We start from the raw sequence: 23,048 nt of genomic DNA on the forward strand, positions 1-23,048 counted from the left end.
TCAGCCTCCCCGCGGCTGGGCGGAGTCTGGGGCCGGCCGGGCGCGCGCGCGCGCGCGCGCGCCGAGTCACCGCCGCTCCTGCTCTAGGCTCGGCCTTCGGGGGCTGCGGGCGGGCGGGCGCGCCCTGCATTGCCGGCAGTAGCTGCACCGAGCTGGAACGCTCCTTGTTTAAGGAAGTGGAAGCTGCTGCTTTCAGGCAAACAGCCGCGTTGGTGCTGGCGGACAGTATTTATGACTCTTTCGCAATGAAAAACAAGGATTCATTTTCCTCCTCCTGATAACCACAGACTCTACAGTGCCAGAGTGAACTGGATGCGTAGCTATGAAGTGTTCATAGACGTAACTGTCACGTATTTGGCATGTTAGGTGATGCTATGGAAGTCTATGGAAGCGAGTCATTTAATAATTGGGCCGATGTAATAAACCATGCTGACCTTACTGCATGGATTTTCAGCTTTATCCCAATCCCAGTATGGAATAGGGGTTTTGGGTCCAGGAAAAAAAAAACCTGATACAAATACCAAGCAATAATTAAAACAAATAATTTTTTAAAATCCCTCTCTCTGTACCTGGGAACTTTTTATTTCCAGATAGATGCTCAGAGATTGTTGTGGATTAATGGGGAAGAGGAGAAGACACACATATACACAACCCAAGCAGGCTCCCATTCACACACACACACACACAGATATATCCCTGGCAGGCTCCCATTCATACACACACACACAAACACAACCTAGGCAGGCTCCCATTCACACATACACACACAATCCAGGCAGGCTCCCACCCACACACACCCACACAGATATATCCCTGGCAGGCTCCCATTCATACACACACACACACACACACAAACACAACCACAACTTAGGCAGACTCCCATTCACACACACACACACACAAAAACCCAAGCAGGCTCCCATTCATACACACAACCCTGGCAGGCTCCCATTCACACATACATATACACATTCTATGCAGGCTCCCATGCATACAAACACATCCCAGACAAGCTCCCACTCACACATACACATCAAAAGCAGACTCCCGTTCACACACACACACAACCCATGCAGGTTCCCATTCACACTCACAAACTCCCACACCAATACAGGCAGGCTTCCAATCTCTCACATACCGTTGTAGGTAGGCTTCCAATCTCTCACACACCCAAGCAGGCAGGATTTCTCTCACACACAAAGGCAGGCTTCCTTCCTCCCTTGCTATCTCACATGCAGGCAGGCTGTTCCATGGCCACCTCCAGCACTGGGCCTCTCCTAATTTTGGCCTGTTTCTAGAACCTCCCTCCCACATCTTCCCATGTCATTGGTGCTCATATGTTTCATAACTGGCAGCTTCTCCCCAACGCTGTCTAAAATCCTATGTAGGTGATGCATGAGGTCCGCTACCTCTGCACTAAGTAGGCAAGTTACCAAGCGATATTCATGTCCACCTGCCACCCTTATTCCTAATGATTAAATCACTACCTATGATGGCTGACCTAACCCTTCCCTCCTGGGCACAAGATCTTGGAGACCCATCTTTGGTGCAAGAGGATAATGCATCATCTGGAGAACAGGTCCTAGCTACAGAATTACTTCCTGCTACACCAAGGTGATGCTCTCCATCCAGGTGACCTTGCTCCTCCAAGGCTACCATCAGATCATTGGACACTATGACCCTGAGTTTTCTCTCCTGGTCTGTGCACATCAGTCTTTCACCCCCTATTGTGTATAACTCCTTTGGATTGCTGTACCCCAAATGTATTACTGCACTTCTTAAGATTGAATCCCAGCTGCCAAATGTTCACCACTCCTCAAACTTTTTTAGATTGCTTCTCATTTTCTGTTGCAGATCTTAGTGTCATCTACAAAAGGACAAACTTTAACTTCTAATCCCTCTGCAATACCGCTCTCAAAGATATTGAATAGAACTGGTCCCAGAACTGATCCTTGAGAAACTACACTTAGTACTTTCCCCTCTTCAGAGTAAGTTCTATTTAACATTACTTGCTGATGTTTGTTAGCCAATTTGTAATCCATTCCACTCCCTTGAGATCCACTCCCAGGCTTCTCATTTTACTAATGAACTTTATATGTGGGACTGTATCAAAAACCTTGCTGAAATCCAAGTAAACCACATTGAATGCTTTTCCTTGATCCAATTTTCTAGTCAACCAATAAAAAAAAATCAATCAGATTTGTTTGAAAGGACCTTCCTCTGATAAAAATCATGCTGCCTTGGATCCCCAGCCAGTCAGGTTTTCAGGATATCCACAATGAATATGCATGAATAAAATTTGCATGCTATGGAATCCATGCATGTAAATTTATCTCATGCATATTCTTTGTGGATATCTTGAAAATTTGACTGGCTGGGGGTCTTCCAGGACAGGTTTAGGAACAAACTGCTCTAACTCATTGGATTGTAGCTAATTCATTATTCTTTCCTTTAACAGAGCATCCATTAATTTTCCAACCACTGAGGTAAGGTTAACTGGCCTGTAGTTTCTAGGGATGTGCCTGAAACCCAAAGGAATTTTTCCTGAAATTTTGGGAAAAATTCGTTTTCGGGTTTAGTGCACACTAAAATGAAATTTGGGTCTCCCTGAACTTTAAAGGCCCGAACTGCGGAAAATATGAAATTTCCCGTGGCGGGCTGAAAACGAAGCACATCCCTAGTAGTTTTCCTCCCTGTTACCAATTTTGTGAAATGGGACCAAAACTGCCCTTCTCCAATCTAGTAGCACCACTCTGGTTTCCAAGGATCTATTGAACAGGTCCTTCAGTGGACCCACCAGCCCTTCTCTGAGCTCCCTTAGTATCCTGGAATATATTTTATCTGACTCCACGGCCTTGTCCACTTTCAGTTTTGCTAGTTCCACCCAAATACTCTCTTCTGTAAATGGGGATGTATCTACCCAGCTGTCATCCATACTCTTGCCAACCAGTAATGGTCTTTCTTCAAGGTCTTCCTTAGTGAACACCAAACTGAAGTATTTGTTTAATATTTCTACTACTTCTCATATTTCTCCACATCTTGCTCCTCTCAGTCTTACAATGCCCCCTCTAGCCTTACCTCCTTTTTTTTAAATATATCTGAAAAATGCTTTGTCACCATTTGGCGATCTTTTCTTTCACTATCCTGATATCTTTCCTCGTCTCCTTCAGCTTTAACAGATACTCTTCTCTGTGTTCGTCTTTTTAATTTTCTTTGTACTTTTTGAATGCAATTCTTTTTGCCTTTATTTTCTCAGCCACTTCCTTGGAGAGCCATATCAATTTCTTTTTTATTTCCTTTTTTTTTTTTTTACATAAAGGTTTGCTGCCCTTGTTTATAGCTCCTTTTAATTTGCCCCACTGCTGTTCCACTTCACCTATCTCCTCCTCAAGGTACATTGCCATTTAACCAAAGTCTGTATTTTTTAAATCCAAATCTTTGATCTTCATGTGGCTTATCTCCCTCTTGGCACCTACCCAGCATTAGAGATACTATCTCCAATTGTGAGCACTAGGTCCTCTATTGCTCCTCCCTTCATGAGTTCCATCACCATTTGTCTGAGCAGAGTCACTTGAAGTACATTCATAATCTCTCTACTTCTTGCAGACTCTGCAGCAGGGATTCCCCAGTCCACAAGTGGCTGATTAAAATCTCCAAACCAGCAACACTTTTCCCTTCCTCCCCATCTTTTGCATGTCTTCAGCCAGATCTCTGTCCAGTTCTTCCATTTTATTTGGAGGCCTGTAGACCACACCAGTGTAAATGGAAGTGCCATCATCTTTTTTTTTGACAGCCCACAGCGCTTCTTCCTTTTCCCATGCCCCTGCATTTCAATTCCTCAGATATTGTTTTTGACATAAAAAGCTATTCCTCCCCCATTTCTGTCATCTCTGTCCTTCCTCAACAGATTATAGCCTGGTATGGCCATATCCCATTCATGAGACTTTCTGAATCATGTCTCCATAATTTCAACAATACCCAAGTCTGCCGCCAGCATTAGCATCTGCAGATCTGGAATTTTATTGGGCAGGTTTTCTCACTCAGCTTGCAGCTCTTCCTGATTACCTTTTCTGCCCTTTTGCTTTAAAGTGGACTACTGTGCTGGTTTTTGTTAATTACTCTACCAGGCTCTTGTCTTTCTGTTCATTACATTGTTATATCTGTCTGTGCATGTATCATCAGAATACACTTTTATTGCAGTCTTGGGAGAAGGGCAGAAAATTGAAAGTTTTATTGCTTTGAGCCAAAAAGAATTTTACCTACTCCCCTCCATGAGACCCAACTTTGCTTTGTACTTTGCTTATCCTAAGAATGGACACGTGACTGCTGTTATCATAGGAAGAGTGTTTCAATGGGCACCACTATATCTATTGGAATAATAAGCTTATGGACTGTCTGTGTGCACTTCAGCAGGAGCCACACAATGACAGTATCCAATTATTAGCATAGATGATACTGCCACCTTGTGGCCACTGCCGATACTGCAACCTCATGTCCTGGACAGACACAAGAGTATTATTATTACAATATTTATTTATTTATTTATTTATTTAGCTTTTTTATATACCGGCATTCATGAACAAGTCACATCATGCCGGTTCACATAGAACAAGGGGTGCAATGAACAGTATAACTAAACTTGTGCAAGGGGGGAAGCAGTTACAAAAAACAGGGGTAAATATTGACTCTAATATGGCAACAAGAAGATAGCATTTAATGCTGAATAAAGCCATCATGACCAGCTGTAAGAAACTCCCCCCCCCTCAAAATCTCAGTATAACATGGATTGACTATAAGAAAGCTTTAGATAGTACTACAGATTTAGCCTTAATCCCAGAGTCATTAATAATCCACAGATAACACTGCACCTATTTTTTGTAGATGACTTAAAGTTTTACATCTCTTATGATCATCACTTAGCAGAAGAATTCTGAGTAGTGAAAAGCTTCTCAGATTTCATCAGGATAACAGTCTCAACAAATGTGTTAAGCCAATCCTCCTTAGAGGAATACCAACAAAAATGAAAACTTCTTTTTGACTGTACGTAATGTGCCGCTGCCATGGTCACCATGCTGTACTCGGCTTCCCCTTACCTCCATGGCACCATGCTGCTTTCACCACCATTTACTTTCTGACCTCCCATAGGCGCACATGCGTGCCCTCGGCACACTGATATAAGTCCCATGGCGGGAAACCTCTCTGCGGCACCAATGGATGATATCATCTCTTTGGGATACTTAAACCCCCACTGTACAGTAAGCCGATGCCTCAGCAACAGGTCCTCCTGCATTGCAGTGCTTGTTGCTACTTGTCTCTGTGCCTATTGCCTTGTCTTGCCTCCTTGTTGCTCTGCCTTGCTGTTATCTTGCCTGCCTTGACTCCTTGTTATCTTGCCTTGCCCTGCCTCTCTGTTACCTTGCCCCATCTGCCCTGCCTGTTTCTTGTTTCCCTGTATCCTGTCTTGTCCATCCATCTTTGCCTGATTCCTGGTTCTGACTTCAGTTATGGATACTGACTACACTTCTGGACTGCCACCTGCCCTGACCACAGCTTGGACCTTGACCTGCCTTTTAGCTGCCTGCCCCAACCTTGGCCTGGACCTGGATACCATTGCTTGCTGCCAGTCCTGACCTCTGCCCAAGACTTGATGATCCGACCGCTCCTTACAGAACTCTCACCTAAGCCTTGCCGGCCCCTGGAACCCAAGGGTTCAACCTGCAGGAAATGGTGCTGGTATAGGTTAAACCCCAGCTCCATTCCTAGTAAGAGTGAGTCAACCTTCTGTCAGCATGTGCCTGGAAGGCTCGCCTGCTAGGCTGTGTCAACCATGCCACAGTCCCAGGGCTCACATCCGTGACAATCTGATGAGACCATGAACTTGTCCCCATTCAGGCTATCTGGGGTTGGCTCTCCAAGTCCAGCAGCAGTAAGATCAGCTTAACAATATGACCAGCATTCTCCAAGGCCTGGCAGTCTGAATGGGATCCATGCAGGTTCACTTATTGGCACCTGCACTGGCATCTCTTCCAGCTGCTCCTGACTGGCATCTGGGACCCATATCACACCTTCCATTGCTGCCCAGGTATGACAGGGATCTTTAGGGCCTGCCAAGGTTTTAAGAATCAATGTAGAAAATACTTTTAACTACAGGCCGCAAGCTTTCCCTCAGACTGAGCTAACTTGACCTTTATGCTGCCTCTTCTGGCAGGGCCTACCCTAGGGGGCATCATCTCTTTGGGAAAGGAACAACCCTCTGGTAAAAAATTTGGACAACTTCCTCTGACAATTTTGGCAAGTATTTGATGAGCCTGGTCAGGCCTCATCCATGGCTACAGAGCTTCTCAACATCAGACAGGGCATCTGCACTGAGGGTGACCATGCCACCATCACCAAAAATGGCCCACCTAACCTCAACAAGAGAACGATCCCTAACAGTGGCAGGTCCAACACTCTGGAACAGCTTGCCACCTCAACTCAGGCTCAACCCCACAACCCAATCATTCAAAAAGAACCTGAAAACATAGCTCTTCAGAAAAGCATACGCAGCTACCACCCACCACCCAACACATGAATACGAGCTCTCCCTCACACACCTCCCACCCCCCTCCCTCAACACCCACATCAGATCCGCATAATCACATATTACGATCAACCCCAAAAACCCAAGCTGTCTCACTACACTTGATGCACAGTTTTAACGAATTTCTCTACCTCTAATGTATTTCATAATGCCTCCTCACAGACCAACTGTTACGCAGGCTACAAAGTTTCAATACAAAAAGTTATAAAATTTCAATACCTGTTATAAAGTTCAAGGCAAAATATTACATAGTCCAATGTAAAATGTTATAAAGTTCAATGCAAAATGTTACAAAGTCCAATGTAAACTGCAATATGTTATAAAATGCAATATATGGTATAAAATGCAACATGTTATAAAGTTCAATGCAAAATGTTACAAAGCTCAATGTAAAGTGTTAAAAGGTTCAATCTTAAAGGTCATAATGTTCCAATGTAAAACAAGAAGTCTAAACAAATAGACTCCTCTGTTACACTGTAAACCAGTGTGATATGTCCAATGAACATCGGTATAGAAAAAGAAACAAACAAATAAATAAATAAATCCAATTTTGCACCCTGGCCTCGGAATTCTGTTGGGGTGAAGATATTCTCACTGCCATCTTTTGGCAGGATATGGCGGACTGCATCACAGATGAGCTAGTGGGCCAAGATCTTCCGCCTGCACTAGAGGACCTCATTACCTTGGCAATATGAGTGGAGCTCAGCATCCAGAAGTGAGCTTAAGAGAGGGAGGCTTCTCGCTGGTACTTCAGGCTGGTGCTCTGGTTTCAGCAACCTCTAGTCCTTATCACAGATGCCTTGTCTGCTTCCCCCCAGAAGAACCCATGCAACTCGGCAGGTCCTGCTTCACCAAGGAAGAAAAGTAGAGTCAGCGGTGGCTCAACTTCTGTCTCTATTACGCTGCTCCAAGGCACTTTGCTAGCCATTTTTCTGAGAAGGCGGGAAACGGTCCAGGGACGCCGGAGGGAGAAGGCATGGAGACACCACAGCAGCCAGCTGTCCATCAGACCCTGAGGGAGTCGCCACAGAGGTAAAGAGGGCAGAGTGAGGGCATCGAGCAGCGATGGATGCAACAGATACAGAGATGCATACCAAGGCATTCTTGGACTCAAGTGCCGGTGGCAACTTTATCGATGAGGCCTTTACACAGCAACGCTGGTTAAGCTGGTTATCATATCCTCCATTTATGGTGAACCCCTACCTGGCCGGCTGTCCTTGGACACCTTGCCAACAATGCTTCAAACTGGCTTACTGAACAAGGAAAGCATCTCCTTCAGCGTTCTATCCAAGGCAGTCAATCCCCTCATCCTTGACTTGCCTTGGCTGATGCTCCATAATCTATCTATAGATTGGATCTGCAGATTGCCCACTAGGAGCCCTCCTGCGAGCAACAATGTCTCACCCTGGCTGTGCCACCAGTGCCTCTAGCCTGGACTCAGACCTCCCAGGCTTTCCTTCTCAGTATGCAGCATTTGCCGATGTTTTTAGCAAAAAGCATTCTGAGACCCTGCCACCCCACAGCTTATGACTACCCAATCGACCTGATTCTGGATAAGATGCCCATTAGGGGCAGAGTCTATTCAACTTTTGCTCCCGAAACAGCAGCCATGTCCACTTATATCCCGGAAAACTTGGAGTGGGGTTTTATTCACCCTTCATTGCCTGCAGGGTAAGGATTCTTCTTTGGCTCTGTCAGCAGGTGTGTAGGGTAACTGCTGAAGTTGGTGCTCCAGAAAATTTGCTGCTGCCAGGTGCCCTAGAACACAGTACACCCTTCTACATTACTTTGTGAGTACTACTCTCTTTGATGTAATAAGCCTATCAATTTTATGCTCATAGCAACGCAATCCTTAGAGGAAAAATTAGCTATGTCTATCCCTTAAAATAATCACCTAATCTACTAACAGCAGTTACAATAAAATTCTGCAAGAACATTCAAAATTGTTTTTTGCATGCAATTGAAATTAATAAAGAGCAAACTTCTGTTTAAAATAGAAATGAAGAAGAGAGGACCATAATGCCATAAAAGCTAGTGATAAGTACCATCATTTTCATGGCAAGAATTCAAGTTACACAAGAACTGAACCTTTAAAATACAGATAAATCCTCACAAATACAAAACAGAAACACACACACACACACACACATATAAGAACATAATACATGCCATACTGGGTGAGACCAAGGGTCCATCGAGCCCAGCATCCTGTTTCCAACAGTGGCCAATTCAAGTCACAAGTACCTGGCAAGTTCCCAAACATTAAATAGATCCCAAGCTACTATTCCTTATTGATTAATAGTAGTTTATGGATGTCTCCTCTAGGAACTTATTCAAATCTTTTTAAAATCCAGTTACATTAATTGATGTAACCACATCCTCTGGCAATGAATTCCAGAGCTTAATTATGTGTTGAGTGAAAAATAATTTTCTTTGATTTGTTTTAAATGAGCTACTTGCTAACTTCATAGAGTGCCCCCTGGTCTTATTACACTGGGGAACACAATTTTCATTGAGTTAGATCTGACACTTGTTTTTGACTAACTTTTGACATCTGAATCCAAAAATGACCCCAGTTTTTCTCTATCACGTCAACGTTTTAAGGTACAGGATACCCTCCCTTTGTCCCAAAAATCATACAAAATGTACATACAAAGGAAATAAAAGAAAAAAATTACCTGAATATACTGTTTATTTAGAGTTATTTTATTCATACAAAGGCTATATATTGTTACTGTAAGTCAAATTGTGTGCAAGTAGTAAAGTTCTGCTACCACATATCAAGGTAAAACTTTTTTGGCAGTGTTCAATCTGTGGACAATCTCGCCTGATGCTCCAACAATAGTCAGCCATCATATGTACATCCCATCTACCCTGATACCATGCCTCCATGACCTCATACTTGTCCACATTAAATTTCATCTGCCATTTGGATGCCCAATCTTCCAGCCTCACAAGGTTCTCCTGCAATTTATCACAATCTGCTTGAGATTTAATTACTCTGCATAATTTTGTGTCATCCGCAGATTTGATCAACTCATTGTACTCCTTTCCAGATCATTTATAAATATATTAAAAAGCACCTGTCCAAATACACGTCTCTGAGGCACTCCACAGTTTACATTTTTCTGCTGTGAAAACTGACCATTTAATCCTACTGTCTGTTTTCTGTCATTTAACCAGAGGACATAGACTCCTATCCCATGACTTTCTCATTTTCTTAGAAGCCTCTCATGAGGGGCTTTGTCGAACGCCTTCTGAAAATCCAAAATACACAACATCTACCAGTTCACCTTTGTCCACATGTTTATTCACCCCTTCAAAAAAATGTAGGAGATTTGTGAAGCAAGACTTCCCTTGGGTAAATCCATGTGTTCCATTAAACCATGTCTATCTAAATGTTCTGTGATTTTGTTCTTTATAACAGTTTCCACGATTTTTCCCGGCACTGAAGTCAGGTTCACCGGTCTATAATTTCCTGAATCGCCTCTGGAGCCCTTTTTAAATATTGGCGTTTCATTGGCCTCCTTCCAGTCTTCAAGTACAACAGATGATTTTAATGAAAGGCTACAAATTAATTGTAATAGGTATGAAATTTCATGTTTGAGTTATTTCAGAACCCTGGGGTGTATATCATGCAGTCCAGCAGATTTACTACACTTCAGTTTGTCAATCTGGCCTCCTACATCTTCCAGGCTCATCGTGATTTGGTTCAAGTCATCTGAATCTTCCACCCTTGAAAATATTCTCTGGAACAGGTATCTCTCCCACATCCTCTTCAATAAATACAGAAGCAAAGAATTTGTTTAGTCTTTCCGCGATGGCCTTATCTTCCTTAAGTGCCCCTTTAACCCCTCTATCATCTAAAGTTCCAACAGACTCATTCACAGACTTTCTACTTTGGATATATTAAAAAAAATTTTATTATGAGTTTTTGCCTCTATGGCCAATTTCTTTTTAAATTCTCTGTGAGCCTGTCTTATCAATGTCTTACATTTAACTTGCCAATGCCTATGCTTTATCTTATTTTCTTCTGATGGATCCTTCTTCCAAATTTTAAATGAAGACCTTTTGGCTAAAATAGTCTCTTTAAAATCACTTTTTCACCATGCCTGCAATCGTTTGGCCTTCCGTCCACCTTTCTTAATGCATGGAATACATCTGGACTGTGCTTCTAAGATGGTGTGTATAAGAGAGGGGGCCTGTCTGAGTGAATGGAGTTGGGGCCAGAGGCAGGGCCTGGATCGAGGTGGGGGGAGGGAGGGCAAGTGCATGGCAGGTTCACCTAGGGTGCCTAATACATTTGCACTGGCCCTGATCAAATCCAGAAACTTTCATAACTAAGACATGAACTACTGCCCTTACACCAATGGAATAACATTTTCTGCCTGTGAACTCTTGCTGCCAAACTGTTACTGATTCTCTTATCAATCTGCTACTAGATGTTCCATTGTCTCCTTAGGTCAAACACGTCATCTCTTCTTTTACCATGCCCTCAATATCATTCTATAAATGGCAAATCTTTATAAGGCTGTATATTGTTAAACTGCTTGGTTGTTTCATGCTTTTCCAACATGTAAAGTGCATCTATTTAGTCACATAAAAGGTGTGGATCAGCCTCAAATGTCTGGAGTAGGGGTGGCCAGTGGGCATCTTGTGAGCCACATTGGCTCGAGGAACATGAAACCAGCTCTTCAAACACAAGCAGTGTAACATTGTCATAGGTCTTTGCACATAAAAAAAGAATAGGTGACATCATTGGCTCATGCAGGCAGAAAACCAGAAATAGTGTGTTTTTTTTTACAAGTCACTCAGATTTTCTTTTGAAAGTTGTGCCATTAATTAGATTGAAGTAAATAAATAAATGTGTCATCCTCCCCCACGTGGGTCAAAAACAGGAAGCTGCATACTGCTTGGGTTAACAAAAGAAGCAATGATCTTAGTGGGCTGCCTGGGTTGAAAACAAGAGGTGGCATCAGCAGAAGCCTGCACCAGTAGAAAACAGAAGGTAGAACCTAGCAGTATGAGTGAAAGGTGTTAGCAGCCTTGAGGAAGACAAGAGTTCTTGCATGTTGCTGGAGTAGAAATGCTGCTGGCCATTTGAGTAAGAGAAGCAACTGATGGCAAAGGATGGGTTGTTGAGAAAGAAAGAGACTAATGGGGATGAGGTGGTAGTGGCTTGGAGCTGAAACAGGTATGGGGATGGGGGGCATTAAGAGACAGGTATGCGAAAAGGGAGATTGTGGGATAGCCAAGCAACTTCTTAGGCTGTAGATGTACCACACTGACTCTGGCTTTTATACTAGAAATGAGCATACAATCTGCTTACCTTGAGCAGCACAACTCATACAGACCTTATCTTAGGACAGAGATGTGTCAGGAGCTCTCGTTACAGTTATGCTTAACCAATCCCCAATTACCATAACCACTCACTATGTTCTTGGCCCACTGTTCACCCATAGACTTTTATATTAGTTCATCTGAAGTTCTGAGTTCCAGTCCTCCTCTGGCAGGACTCTCTTGATTCTACTTGGGTGCTACTATTGTGACTTCTCTTCCACTTGCTCTATAACATGCTTCATCTCATTTCCAATTTTTACCAGAGAGTCTTCTGACTCCTCTGCACTATCTCCATTTGCAGCACCTCCTTCTGGCCATTCTGCAGCTCTTCTGTCTGTCCTCTCTGCAGTGCCTCCGTTGGTCCACTCTGCAGTGCCTTCATCTGGTTCCTCCATGCTGCTTTCCGCAGGCCAGTCTATGCTGTTTCCATTAGGCTACTCTGCACTGCCACCTTCAGGGGAGTTTGTGTTGCCTGCTTGAGGCCAGTCTGTAAAGCTCCACCATGAGTTCTCTTGCATTCAGGCCACAGTCACTGCAAGTTCATTCACCTGGCTTTTATCCACTTTCCTTATAATCAGCTGTGCCTGTTCTTTAACTTTGGCTTTTCTTCTATCACCTGTTCCAGTGTTCACTGGCTCCATGCCAGGATTTTCCGAATCATTGCCCAGAGGTCCCTCTCTGGCTCCAACACATTTGCTGCTATTCTCTACCTCTAAACATTTGTCATTCTGGAGGGTAAAGCAGTAATCAGTGATTCATCCAGCTGCTACTTTCAGGTATACACCCAAGCAGTCTGGAACTTTATAGCACATTCTTGCAACTGCCTCTGTCCTTCCAAGAGGCCTTGAATCCACATGTCTAATTCTTGCTGAGTCATTTTTCCCTAGACAGGCTTACTTCCTTGAGCTCTAGTGCAAAGCATCTGGCTTACTGCTGGAAGGCCATTCTTGATTCAAACACACACTTCTCAAATTGTTCCTTTTTTTTCTATGAGGAGAAGACAAAAAAAACCCTGCTTGTTCAGCTCTGACTCACTTTATAGACCCTCTCTGAGCAGGCGGCGCTTCTCTCCTTACCTGCAATAATACTTTTAAAGTTTTTTTTTTCAGGCCCCAAGGCACAGCTCTCTGTATTAAACTGTTTTTTTAAACTGTGTGGCTTCTGTGGTCCCCTCTTATTCAGTCTTTTAACCTTCTCAGTACTCTGTGCACAGCTAGCACCACTGCTTCTGTCCCAAACTGCTTCTTTGGGCATGCGACACATACAACAAACTTTTATTTTTCTTCACTAGTCTCTCTTCCTCCCTTGGGTTTCTCACTATGCGCTGTGTAGTGCAGAAATCTTCAAAATGACACATATGGGATAGCCAAGCAGCTTCTTAGGCTGGAGATATGTGCCATACTGACTCCAGCCTTCTTAAAGAATTCAGATGATTATACCAGAAATCAGCCTACAATCTGCTTACCTTCAGCAGTACAAATCATAAAGCCATTACCTTAAGATGTGTCAGGAGCTGCATTCTCCTGGAGACGCAGGGCCTGTCTGTTCCCAACTGGGCCCGTGCCCGTATTCATGCACAGCCAGGTCCTATCTACAGAGCTCTGTCTAACATTTATGGTGAACCAGGCTAAGGAGGGGTTTTAGGGCCACTCCTTTACAGGGAAACATTGAGAGAGACTGATGAAGGGACAGGTGGTAAGTGGGGGAGACTGGTGTAAGGATAGTGTTGGGGGTCTGAGGGATAGACTGGCATGAGGATGGAGAGCATTGAGAAAGAGACACTGGTGTGGGGATAGGGGAGAACTGAGGACAGTGTTGGAGGGACATACTTTACTATTTTAAACTTACTTTATTATATATTCAGTTACCACTCAGTGAAAATGATTTTATTTTATACAGGTCTGACAGTATATGTAGCACTGTACAAGGTAAACATAGAGCAATCGATACAATTAACAACAGTTTTACAAGTAATAGTTTGGATAGTTCCTTCCTTCTAATAGCGTATAATCTAAGTCAATGAAAAAGGGAGATAGTTTATGAATGGCAGATGCAGTGGTAGTGAAGAAAAAGATACTGAAGGTAAAGTCCAAATTTTGATCATGACATTATCAGCAAATGTCTGGTCAAAGTTTGATAATTTCATGAGTGCTGCAGTTACAGTCAGAGTTCTGTAAACCAACACTTTTACTATATAGAGGGAGAATAATTTTCAAATAGATTGCATAGGCTATAGTCTTTGGGAACTTTTTATCCACAGGCTTTAGCCAGAATTTTCAAAGCGAATTTATGCATATAAATCTTCTTTAAAAATTCACAAGTGTGCGCAGAACCCCTATGCCATCCACTCATAAAGTTATACCTGCTCGAGAGCAGGTATAAATTTGTATGTATGGATTTACTAGCATATCTTCAAAAATTGATAGCATGAGATAGATATTCAAAAGCCATTTAGATGGATACAAAGTTATCCGTCTAAATGGAAAGTTTTGGTATATTCAGCCTCTTATCTGGCTAGATTTTAGCTGACTAAGCCATTATCCAGCTAAAATCTAGCAGGATACAAAAAGAGGCATTCCAGGGGTATAACTGGGAGAAGCTACTTAGTCGGATATGCAAACTTATCTGGCTAACTTTAGACCTGCTAAACCCCAGTCCGCGCACAAGTACCGGGCGTCTTCAAAGGGACAGGCCAGGGGGCAGGATGAGGGCCGGCCTGGACATCAGCCATTAGCCGCTGTCCCGGGAAAGCGCGCGCCGAAAGCCAGCCGGTACGCGTAAATTACTTCTGCTGCCGAGGAGCAGCAAGTAATAAAACAAAACATTGAGCCAAGGTAGGTTAGCTTTAGAGGGTAGGGAAGGGAGGAGAGGAAAAGGAAGGTTAGGCAGGGGGTTAGGGAAGGAGCTGACTGGGAGGAACTGGGGAAGGCCCGATTGCATCGCCGCATGGACTGCGCACATGGGTGTGGCCACCTGATTTTATAACATGTGCACTGGTGCACATGTTATAAAATCTACCCCTTAGTGAATCAGGTACTTAGTTCGCTATGTCTGAATATTGATCTCTATGTGTATAAATTCTTTACCCACCCAACTCCATCACTTGCTTACTATACATGTAAACTTATGCACAAAACTGTGTTTCACACGTACTTTTACATGCATACACTCTGAATTGATTATCCAACTGGAGTTTCTGCATATAAATCCTTTTGAAAATTACCCATTAAATATATAAAAAAGGATTTCATCTCTTGTGAATTGACCAGATACTCCTGAAAGTTAAAAAACTAAGAAACAGGTTACTCAAAGATCTTATATTTACAGAAGAAATATTTCAAAAGCACTTTAATATTTCAGGATTTGGAGGTTAAAAGAACTTAGGATTTGTTGACCATCACTGGTTGAATCTTTATAGTGAAGTTAATAACTAAAGTTAGAATGTTTTCCTATGTTAATGCTATCATCTATACTTGACAAGTAATCATGCATTACTTCCATAAGAGTTTTGTTAGGAAGTGGGCTTGAAAATCTTGGGATTAAAGCAACATTCAATACATCACTACTGCTTAGTGTTATGGATTCGCATGAGGAAAACTTGGCTCCTAAAGGAACATTTCCACTTATATTACAGACGTCCTCTTCCTCTGCACTGTCAGATATGATCTTCATTTGTACAGAACTTGATATTTCTGGTATGACACTCTTGCACACATCGTTTAAATTTTCGGTTACACATGGTATTTGAAATTGTCTGGAATCAGGAACCTCTTTGGTTGGAAAACTGGGAGCTGTAAAAATGAAATTGCAACTTTCTCAGACATTAAATGAGAAGTATATAAAACCAAATTCCAAACTTGCTTGGAATCACAGATCCACACCTTTTGTTGTGAATCAGTCAAACAGTTGCATTTATAATAATATTGTAAAACACCTCACTTGAACACCTATTCAAATGACAAAATAGATTCATAAATTTATTTTTTAAAGATCTCTGGAATGCCCCTAACTTAACTGGCTACATCCTAATTGGCTAAGTGCCCAAATATTAATTTAGCTGGATAACTTCTGAGTTATCTGTCTAAATGCTTCTGAATATGGACCTCCTAATTTCATGAGACCTAAGGAGTTACAGATGTACTCTTTAGAAGAAAGAAAGAAAAAGCAAAATATGGTAAAAACATTCAAATGTACAGCAGTTTTCAACAAGGTCAGTAGATAGCTCTTTCTATAAAAAAAAAAAAATAATGTTATGGATAAAAGGAGGATAAGCTGGAGGAAGAAAAAATTTAAAAGAATGCGAGAAGGCAAAGTTGCTTACCTGTAACAGATGTTCCCTGAAGACAATAATTGATCCCTCACACAGATATGTTATGTGACTGTGCTTGGTGTAGGAGAACAGAATCTTTCAGAGTCTCTGAGAGGGAAGGGAGCCATAGTCACTATGCAGTGATAACACCTATTGGCGGGATTTAGGGCCCATATTACATCTTATTACAGCGTTCCTTATTAGCTACCCAATTCTGCCCACTTCAAATATAACGTTGCTATTTCCATAGACAACTCGCTTTACAATTGCAATTCCACCTGGATTAGCTCTATCCTACATATCCACAGGCCTGCACAGATTTTGCGTTCCTCTGTCCAGTGTCTTCTTGATGTCCCGTCCCCCCCCCCATCCGGCTTCCACAAGCGAGCATTCATTTTCCATTCATGGCTCTATCCTCTCGAACTCCTCCCTGCTCCATTGCGATTCACTCTTTATTGTTTAAAAAATGACTAAAACCACACCTTTTTTGTGAAGCCTTTCAGTAGTGATGTCCTTCCCCTTCTCTCCAGCCTTAAGTCCTTATTTTTCCTCCAGCTCCTGAAGAACAATATATTGCTCTTTTCTCCAGTTTGTATTATTTTAATGTAGATAATTGCATTGCTGTTATGTCTACCTGTTATGAGGTTTTTTTTGTACCCCACCCCAAATTTCAGAGGGGCAGGTAATAAATGCTTTTAAATAAATAAATTAATGAATTGTAGGGTCCGGGAAGGAACCCTAGTATTTGGCCCCCACCTGAGAATGATCACTGCAATAACTGGGCAAAAATATATTGCGAGTGGATAAAAAATAAGGTCTAAATCCCTGGATAGTTGCAAATGAAGGCTCATGGTGTTAGATCCCAGCTGAAAGCCCAAAAGCGCAGAACAAAACTCCTGATTCAAAAGTAAGAGGCACTCTGAGGCCTATTATGGTCAAAGGAAATAAAAGCTGAGTAGACTTTGTATGGGCCACAGTCTACTCCAGGGAAAAGGCAACAGTTCTTTTGCAGTCTGCATAATGAAGGGCTTTTTCACCTTTATGGAAATATGGCTGAAACTGAAGGGAAGCAATGCCACTGATACATTCTGACTCATGAAGGGGATGAAGCACTAAATGGACACAGAATTTAAGCATAGTCTCTAAACAGGAACTTTCCTGGCACAACAGCATTGTGGGATTCCTGCCCTTACTCTTTGTTGGTTCAGCCACTTGATTTTTGTTTGCCTTCTTAGGGATCCTCCTCCAATTCCTAAAGTACTGTCAATAAATTTCAAAACAGAAAACTCCTGCTAAGTAACTCTTATCAAATGCATTAACTTGGGGGTACATTTTGAGGGAACAAAAAGGTAAAATGCTTCCTGGGATCCTTGGCTAGCAGACATGCAAACCAGACAAAATGCAATTAGAGAAGAGAGCAAAGTTGTATACCTGCAATAGGTATTATCCATAGACCATGAGACAAATCAGCCACACAAGTGGGCAACATCATCTGACTCCAAAATGGAATGGAATCTAAGCATGCACAGCTATACCTGTGCAGCTGCCACTGCATGAGCCTCCTCAGTGTCTTCACTAGTTAAGCTTCAACTCGGGAGAGGACAATGATTTGTCTCATTGTCTAGGGAGGACACCTGTTATAGGTAAGTAAAGTAAATTTGCTTTTTCTGTAGATAAGTAGGACAAATCTAGCCACACAAGTGGGCCTCCTAAGCTCAGGATTACAATGTTATAGTTACATTTCTGATGAATAAGTGTTATTGAAACATTTTAGAGGTTGAAGGAAGAACTGAAACTAATTTTTAAAACGATTTTTCAAAACTGCCAGGCCAAAACTACTATCCTTCTGGAAAACTGCTTGGTTAAAATGTGTACAGAGGATCATGTGGTTGCAGATGTCCTGTAATGAAGCAAAACCAAGATGAGCTATTGATGTTGCCCTGATGTGATAATTTTTTTATCTTAGGCGGTAAATGCTTTCCAAGAATGTATGTAACAAAAATAATACAGTCTGATAGCCATGTAGATAAACTTTGTTTTTGAATTGGTATTCCTTCTTTCATTGGATCATAAGAAATAGAGTTATGAGTATAAGCTAGTGGCTTAATAAATTGTTCTTTTCCCTGCCTAGCTAGAATAAATTAAATTTCAAAGTTGATAGACCTGCCACTTTGTTAGTTACAGAGGAATGCAAATGCCAAATCTTCTTTGAAAGTCAAAACAAGGGTCATTAACACCTTTTTATGGTGTCCCATAAGGCCTTTTTGGCTGGAAGACAATTCTGTCTTAGTTACTACACTATACTGACACCCAATGGACATTATTTGACAGGGAACAAAATTAGAATGTATTATAATTTAATTTATCATGAAATACTATTTATATTTAAAAGAACCAATTCTTGGCTTTCCCACCAGAACTTGAGTGGGTGATAATGGCCTGGAGCTAATGAGGGACAAGGGATTGAATAATAATTAGCCTTTTTAATGAGCTATAAAAGGTAATGATGCGTTTGTTTAAAGACAGAGAGAGAGAGAGAGAGAGTCAGGGATATAGCCAGGAGGTGAGAGGTTTATCTACAGCTTGTCTGCAGGCTGAGAAAAAAGTAATTTCTCGTTGTTGCTTTCCTATTCTGGCAACAGGAAAAAGTGTCGCCTTTCTTTTTTTTCAGCAAAATAATTTCATTTTTTAAATATAAATTTTGTTTTGTTTAGACTAATTTAGTTCAGGGAAGTTTTGGAAGAATTGTTGCAATTTTATTTAAAATAGAGAAGAATTATTTTCTTTTTGCAAGATTTTGGAAAATCAAGGTGATCCTGGGGCTATGTGGATAGCTGGAAACAAATATTGCCAAGCATCAGCATCTGCTTCATCAACCTTCTAGATTGCAGAGAAGTTCATCTAAAGGATTCAAGCATCATGCAAAATTAAACAGAGAACGTATGTTAATATTGAGGTCCATATACAAAGGCATTTAGCCGGATAACTCAGAATTTATCCAGTTAAATGCCAACTTTTGTATATATTGGGCACTTATCTAGCTAAGGTTTAGTCAGATACCTTATTATATAGCTAAAATTTAGCCAGATAATGTAGCAATATTCCTGGAATGTTTTTGGGAGGAATTAGGTTATCCAGATAAGTTATTCGGCTAACTCTGAATTGGGATAGCCGGATAACAACTTAACAAGTTAGCTGGGCAAACTTATCTGGCTATCTTTAAGATAGCCATCTATATTCAACAGTGTAGCTGCACCACTGAATATCCCTCCAAAGTTAACTGGATACGTTTATCTAGTTAACTTTGCAATGTGGCCAGTGACTGAATATGGATTTTCTACAAAGTGGTTTTCTGTTATAATTTATAAAGAGCAAATTTTCTTAATTTTCAATGTTAATAAATCCTTCTTTGACTATAATGCCATGTGCTTCTGTTTCCTATAGTAAAGAATCCAAATGTGTTATGTAGATGTGCATGCACTGGTTTTGTTTTTTTACTTGCAATAATAATATATTGTGTTTATTTTATGTTTTTGTTTTTTCTGCTTTAGCTTCTCCTCCCCACCCTGGGAAAACCTTTAGTTGTATGGGATTGCTACATATACTCATTCTAAATTGCACAACTGAGAGGTGGAGTGATTTATGTGGCCCATCCCTAGATGGGGAGGTTTACATGAGGGTTTTCAGAAAAACTTCCAAGTAATACAATAAAGCCCTCCTACAGTCTATGGTATGAAGAATCTGATCTGCTTTGTTAGTATGAGATTTTGGGGAAAAATGTGGGAAGAACAATGGATAGATTTAAAGCAAATTGGGAAACTAGTTTTGGTAGAAATTTCAGATGAGTTTTCATCACCAGTTGATTCTTAAATATCTGTGTATAGTGAGCATTAAGTACTAAGGCTTCAAGTTTTCTCACTCTACTTGCTGAGGTAACTGCTATTAGAAATAATACTTTCCATGAGAGGAATTTGATTTCTGCTATCACTAAGAGCTAGAAAAGTGGTCATCATTTTTGCAAGAACTATGTTAAAATCCCATTGAGAAAGAGGAGTCTTTTATCAGAAGGCAGCACCCAGACGAGGCCAACACGCGCTATCCAGGCTTCAGTCTCCACAGTCTCACTTTCCAGAGACCCTGCACTCTTTGCAATAGAAGGACCAGAAAGCTCATCTGAATAATTTACCTAGCAGCCCCTGGGAGATTACTCTCGAGGTCACCATGAGCTATCCAGGCTTCATGTTCCAGAGCTTCAGCTTCCAGAAGCCCCATACTCCTTGCAGCAGGACTATAAGGCTGATCTGTACACTTTACCTAACAGCTCCTGGGAGAGGACATCAGTCTTCACAGCCTCAAAACTCCTTACTATAAATTTACTACTGATTTGCTACAGAAGGATTTTAATTCAAAACAAGAGTCAATAAGGTGGGAAGTAAGTAGTTATAATTGTAGTGTTTTGAGGGTCACTTGACATAAATAAATCAATAGCTAAAAGTACTTTTATATCCCTACTCCCTTAGAACTTTTTTTTTTTTTTTTATTTATAGCTGTTACAAGTTCATCCAAAAAAAGTTTTGTACAGAATACAGCAAAAACGTTTAGAATATTCAAAATAGAAGAAAACCAATATTAATCATTAGCCAACAATTATAGGGGAGCTACAGAAAAAAAAGAAGAAAATATTAAAGGAAATACAATGGTTTATCCTGGCACCTATACATAGCTACAGTTTATACTTAGGCAGTATCATTCTGCAGGAGGAGATGATGGACTAGGAGAAAAACGAAATTAAATAACTCTGAGATATAAAGTTGGTCAATTGTTGATTAATATATATATATATATATATATATATATATATTGTGTAGTCAAATTGCAAGGGGTCAAATATATAAAATCACTTCTTCCTCAGCTGTGTGACTTTAATAACAACCAGAAAAATGTTGACACAATACTCTAAAAGAGGAGTTAGTCTATTCCGAAAGAAATATTTCATAAAAGGGGATGAAACTATTCTCCTATGAGGAAAGGCTAATGAGGTTAGGACTCTTCAGCCTAAAGAAGAGACAGCTGAAGGTATATATGATAGAGGTATATAAAATAATGAATGGAGTGGAACGAGTAAATGTTAATTGATTGTTAACTCATTCAAAGAGTACAAAGATTAGGGGACACACAATGAAGTTACTGGATGACATATTTAAAACTAAGAGAAAATATTTTTGCACTCAACACATATTTAAGCTGTGGAATTTAATGCCAGAGAATGTGTGAAAGCTTTTAATGTAGCTGCATTTAAAAAAAAAGTTTGGACAAGTTCCTTGAGGAAATGTCTCTAAACCATTAAAAGTGGAGTTGCAGAAATCCACTTCTTATCCATGGGATAAGCAGCATGGAATCTATCTATCACTTTGGATCCTGCCAGGTACTTGTGACCTGGATTGGCCACTGTTGGAAACAGGATACTGGGCTTGATGGTCCTTTGGTCTGACCCAATATATCAAATCTTACATATTTATGAACTTTACCAACTCTCTATATGAGTCTTCAAAAATGTGACAACCAGAGTAGAGGAAATCATTTCATTAGAGGTAGAGTCTTCCAAATAATTAGTAAGATCCAAAGTCATTTGTAATCCAGGATCAGACTGAGGGGTTCTCTTAGCTTGTGGCAAATAATACGTCTTAGCAATAGGAGGGGAAATGTTCTCTGGATTATTCAAAACTTCCAAAAAGTAATTTCTTAGCATCTGGACAAGAGATACTAATTTCTATCTAGGAAAATGTATTAATCTAATATTTTTAGATCTAACCACATTTTTCAGAGACTCCAATTTATTTTGTAAAATCAAATGTCCTTTAGATAAAATCTTGACATTATCTTGTAGAGAGGAAATCCTGGGTTGAACTTCCTGAAGCTGAACTGAGAAACCAGAAAGCTCCCACTGGGAGTTTTGTAGAGTCAGAAAGATTTTGCTGAGAAATAACATAATGACCCAGCTGAGAGGAAAGAGTTACAATCGCCTCCCAAATAGTATCTAGAGTTAGTGTAGAGGGTTTAGTTAAAATAAACTCCTATTTCCTCATTGAGGTACCTGGGGCATCAGGATCTCAGAATAAAAATCAGAAGAATCGGCATCTTGCATTGTTCCTCTTTCTCCTCCTGTCCCCACAATTGGTGCAACCACAGAGGCTGAAACGCCAAGAATAGGAGTCGTGATGCCTTCTGTGTTCCTAACTCAGCACAAGCACCAGTGCATAGCCCACCATGGGACTCATGTTGACCGAAGGGGAACTCAGCCATCTGGAGACAACGTGATCTCAGCATCCGGGAAAGCCCAGAGCCAAACCTTTGTGCGCTGTGGCTCCCAAGGACGTCTGCACCACAAACAGGAGGCTGTGCAGGAGGCTCGGCACTAATGATAAACTTGTCTATAAAACCTGTGACAACTGAAGAAATCTCAGGGAAAGCACAAGTCTTCCCATTTTGTTTGCCCATCGAGATTAGGAGGTAAGTTTAGAAGGGGAAAATTTGCTTTAAAGACAAGCAACCTCAGCAAAGAGGAAGGTGCCAGTGACCATCTTGAAAGTCACCCCTTAGAAAATTTACCTCAACAACAAATCCAGATAATGAAAATGCAACAAGTAGTCCAGCAGTGAGAGGGAGGGGCTATCCAGTCTTTTGCACTGTGTTAGAATAGTGGCCCTTGTGCTGAGGCATGGTTGACACAGCCTAGTAGCAAACCCACTAGGCCCATGCCGACAGCTGGCATACACACCCTGGTCTGGAACAAAACTGGAGCTTCACCTATACCAGTCC

At 41.2% G+C, this 23,048-nt stretch overlaps 1 protein-coding gene across 5 annotated transcripts in view; it reads right to left on the reverse strand.

The window, feature by feature from the left end:
- Nucleotides 1–13,790: 13,790 nt before the first annotated feature.
- Nucleotides 13,791–23,048, reverse strand: part of LOC115100177 — a 214,347-nt gene continuing 205,089 nt past the window's right edge. For 4 of the 5 annotated variants that reach the window (XM_029618474.1, XM_029618475.1, XM_029618473.1 and 1 more), the window contains one exon: nucleotides 13,791–15,711. In XM_029618474.1, coding sequence (XP_029474334.1) covers nucleotides 15,344–15,711 — 368 coding nt within the window. In that variant the 3' untranslated portion in view covers nucleotides 13,791–15,343. The remainder of the gene's footprint in view (nucleotides 15,712–23,048) is intronic. The other variant, XR_003858985.1, reaches the window with a different exon arrangement.

This window comes from Rhinatrema bivittatum, chromosome 10, assembly GCF_901001135.1.
Source record: "Rhinatrema bivittatum chromosome 10, aRhiBiv1.1, whole genome shotgun sequence".
In the NCBI taxonomy this organism is placed as follows: domain Eukaryota; kingdom Metazoa; phylum Chordata; class Amphibia; order Gymnophiona; family Rhinatrematidae; genus Rhinatrema; species Rhinatrema bivittatum.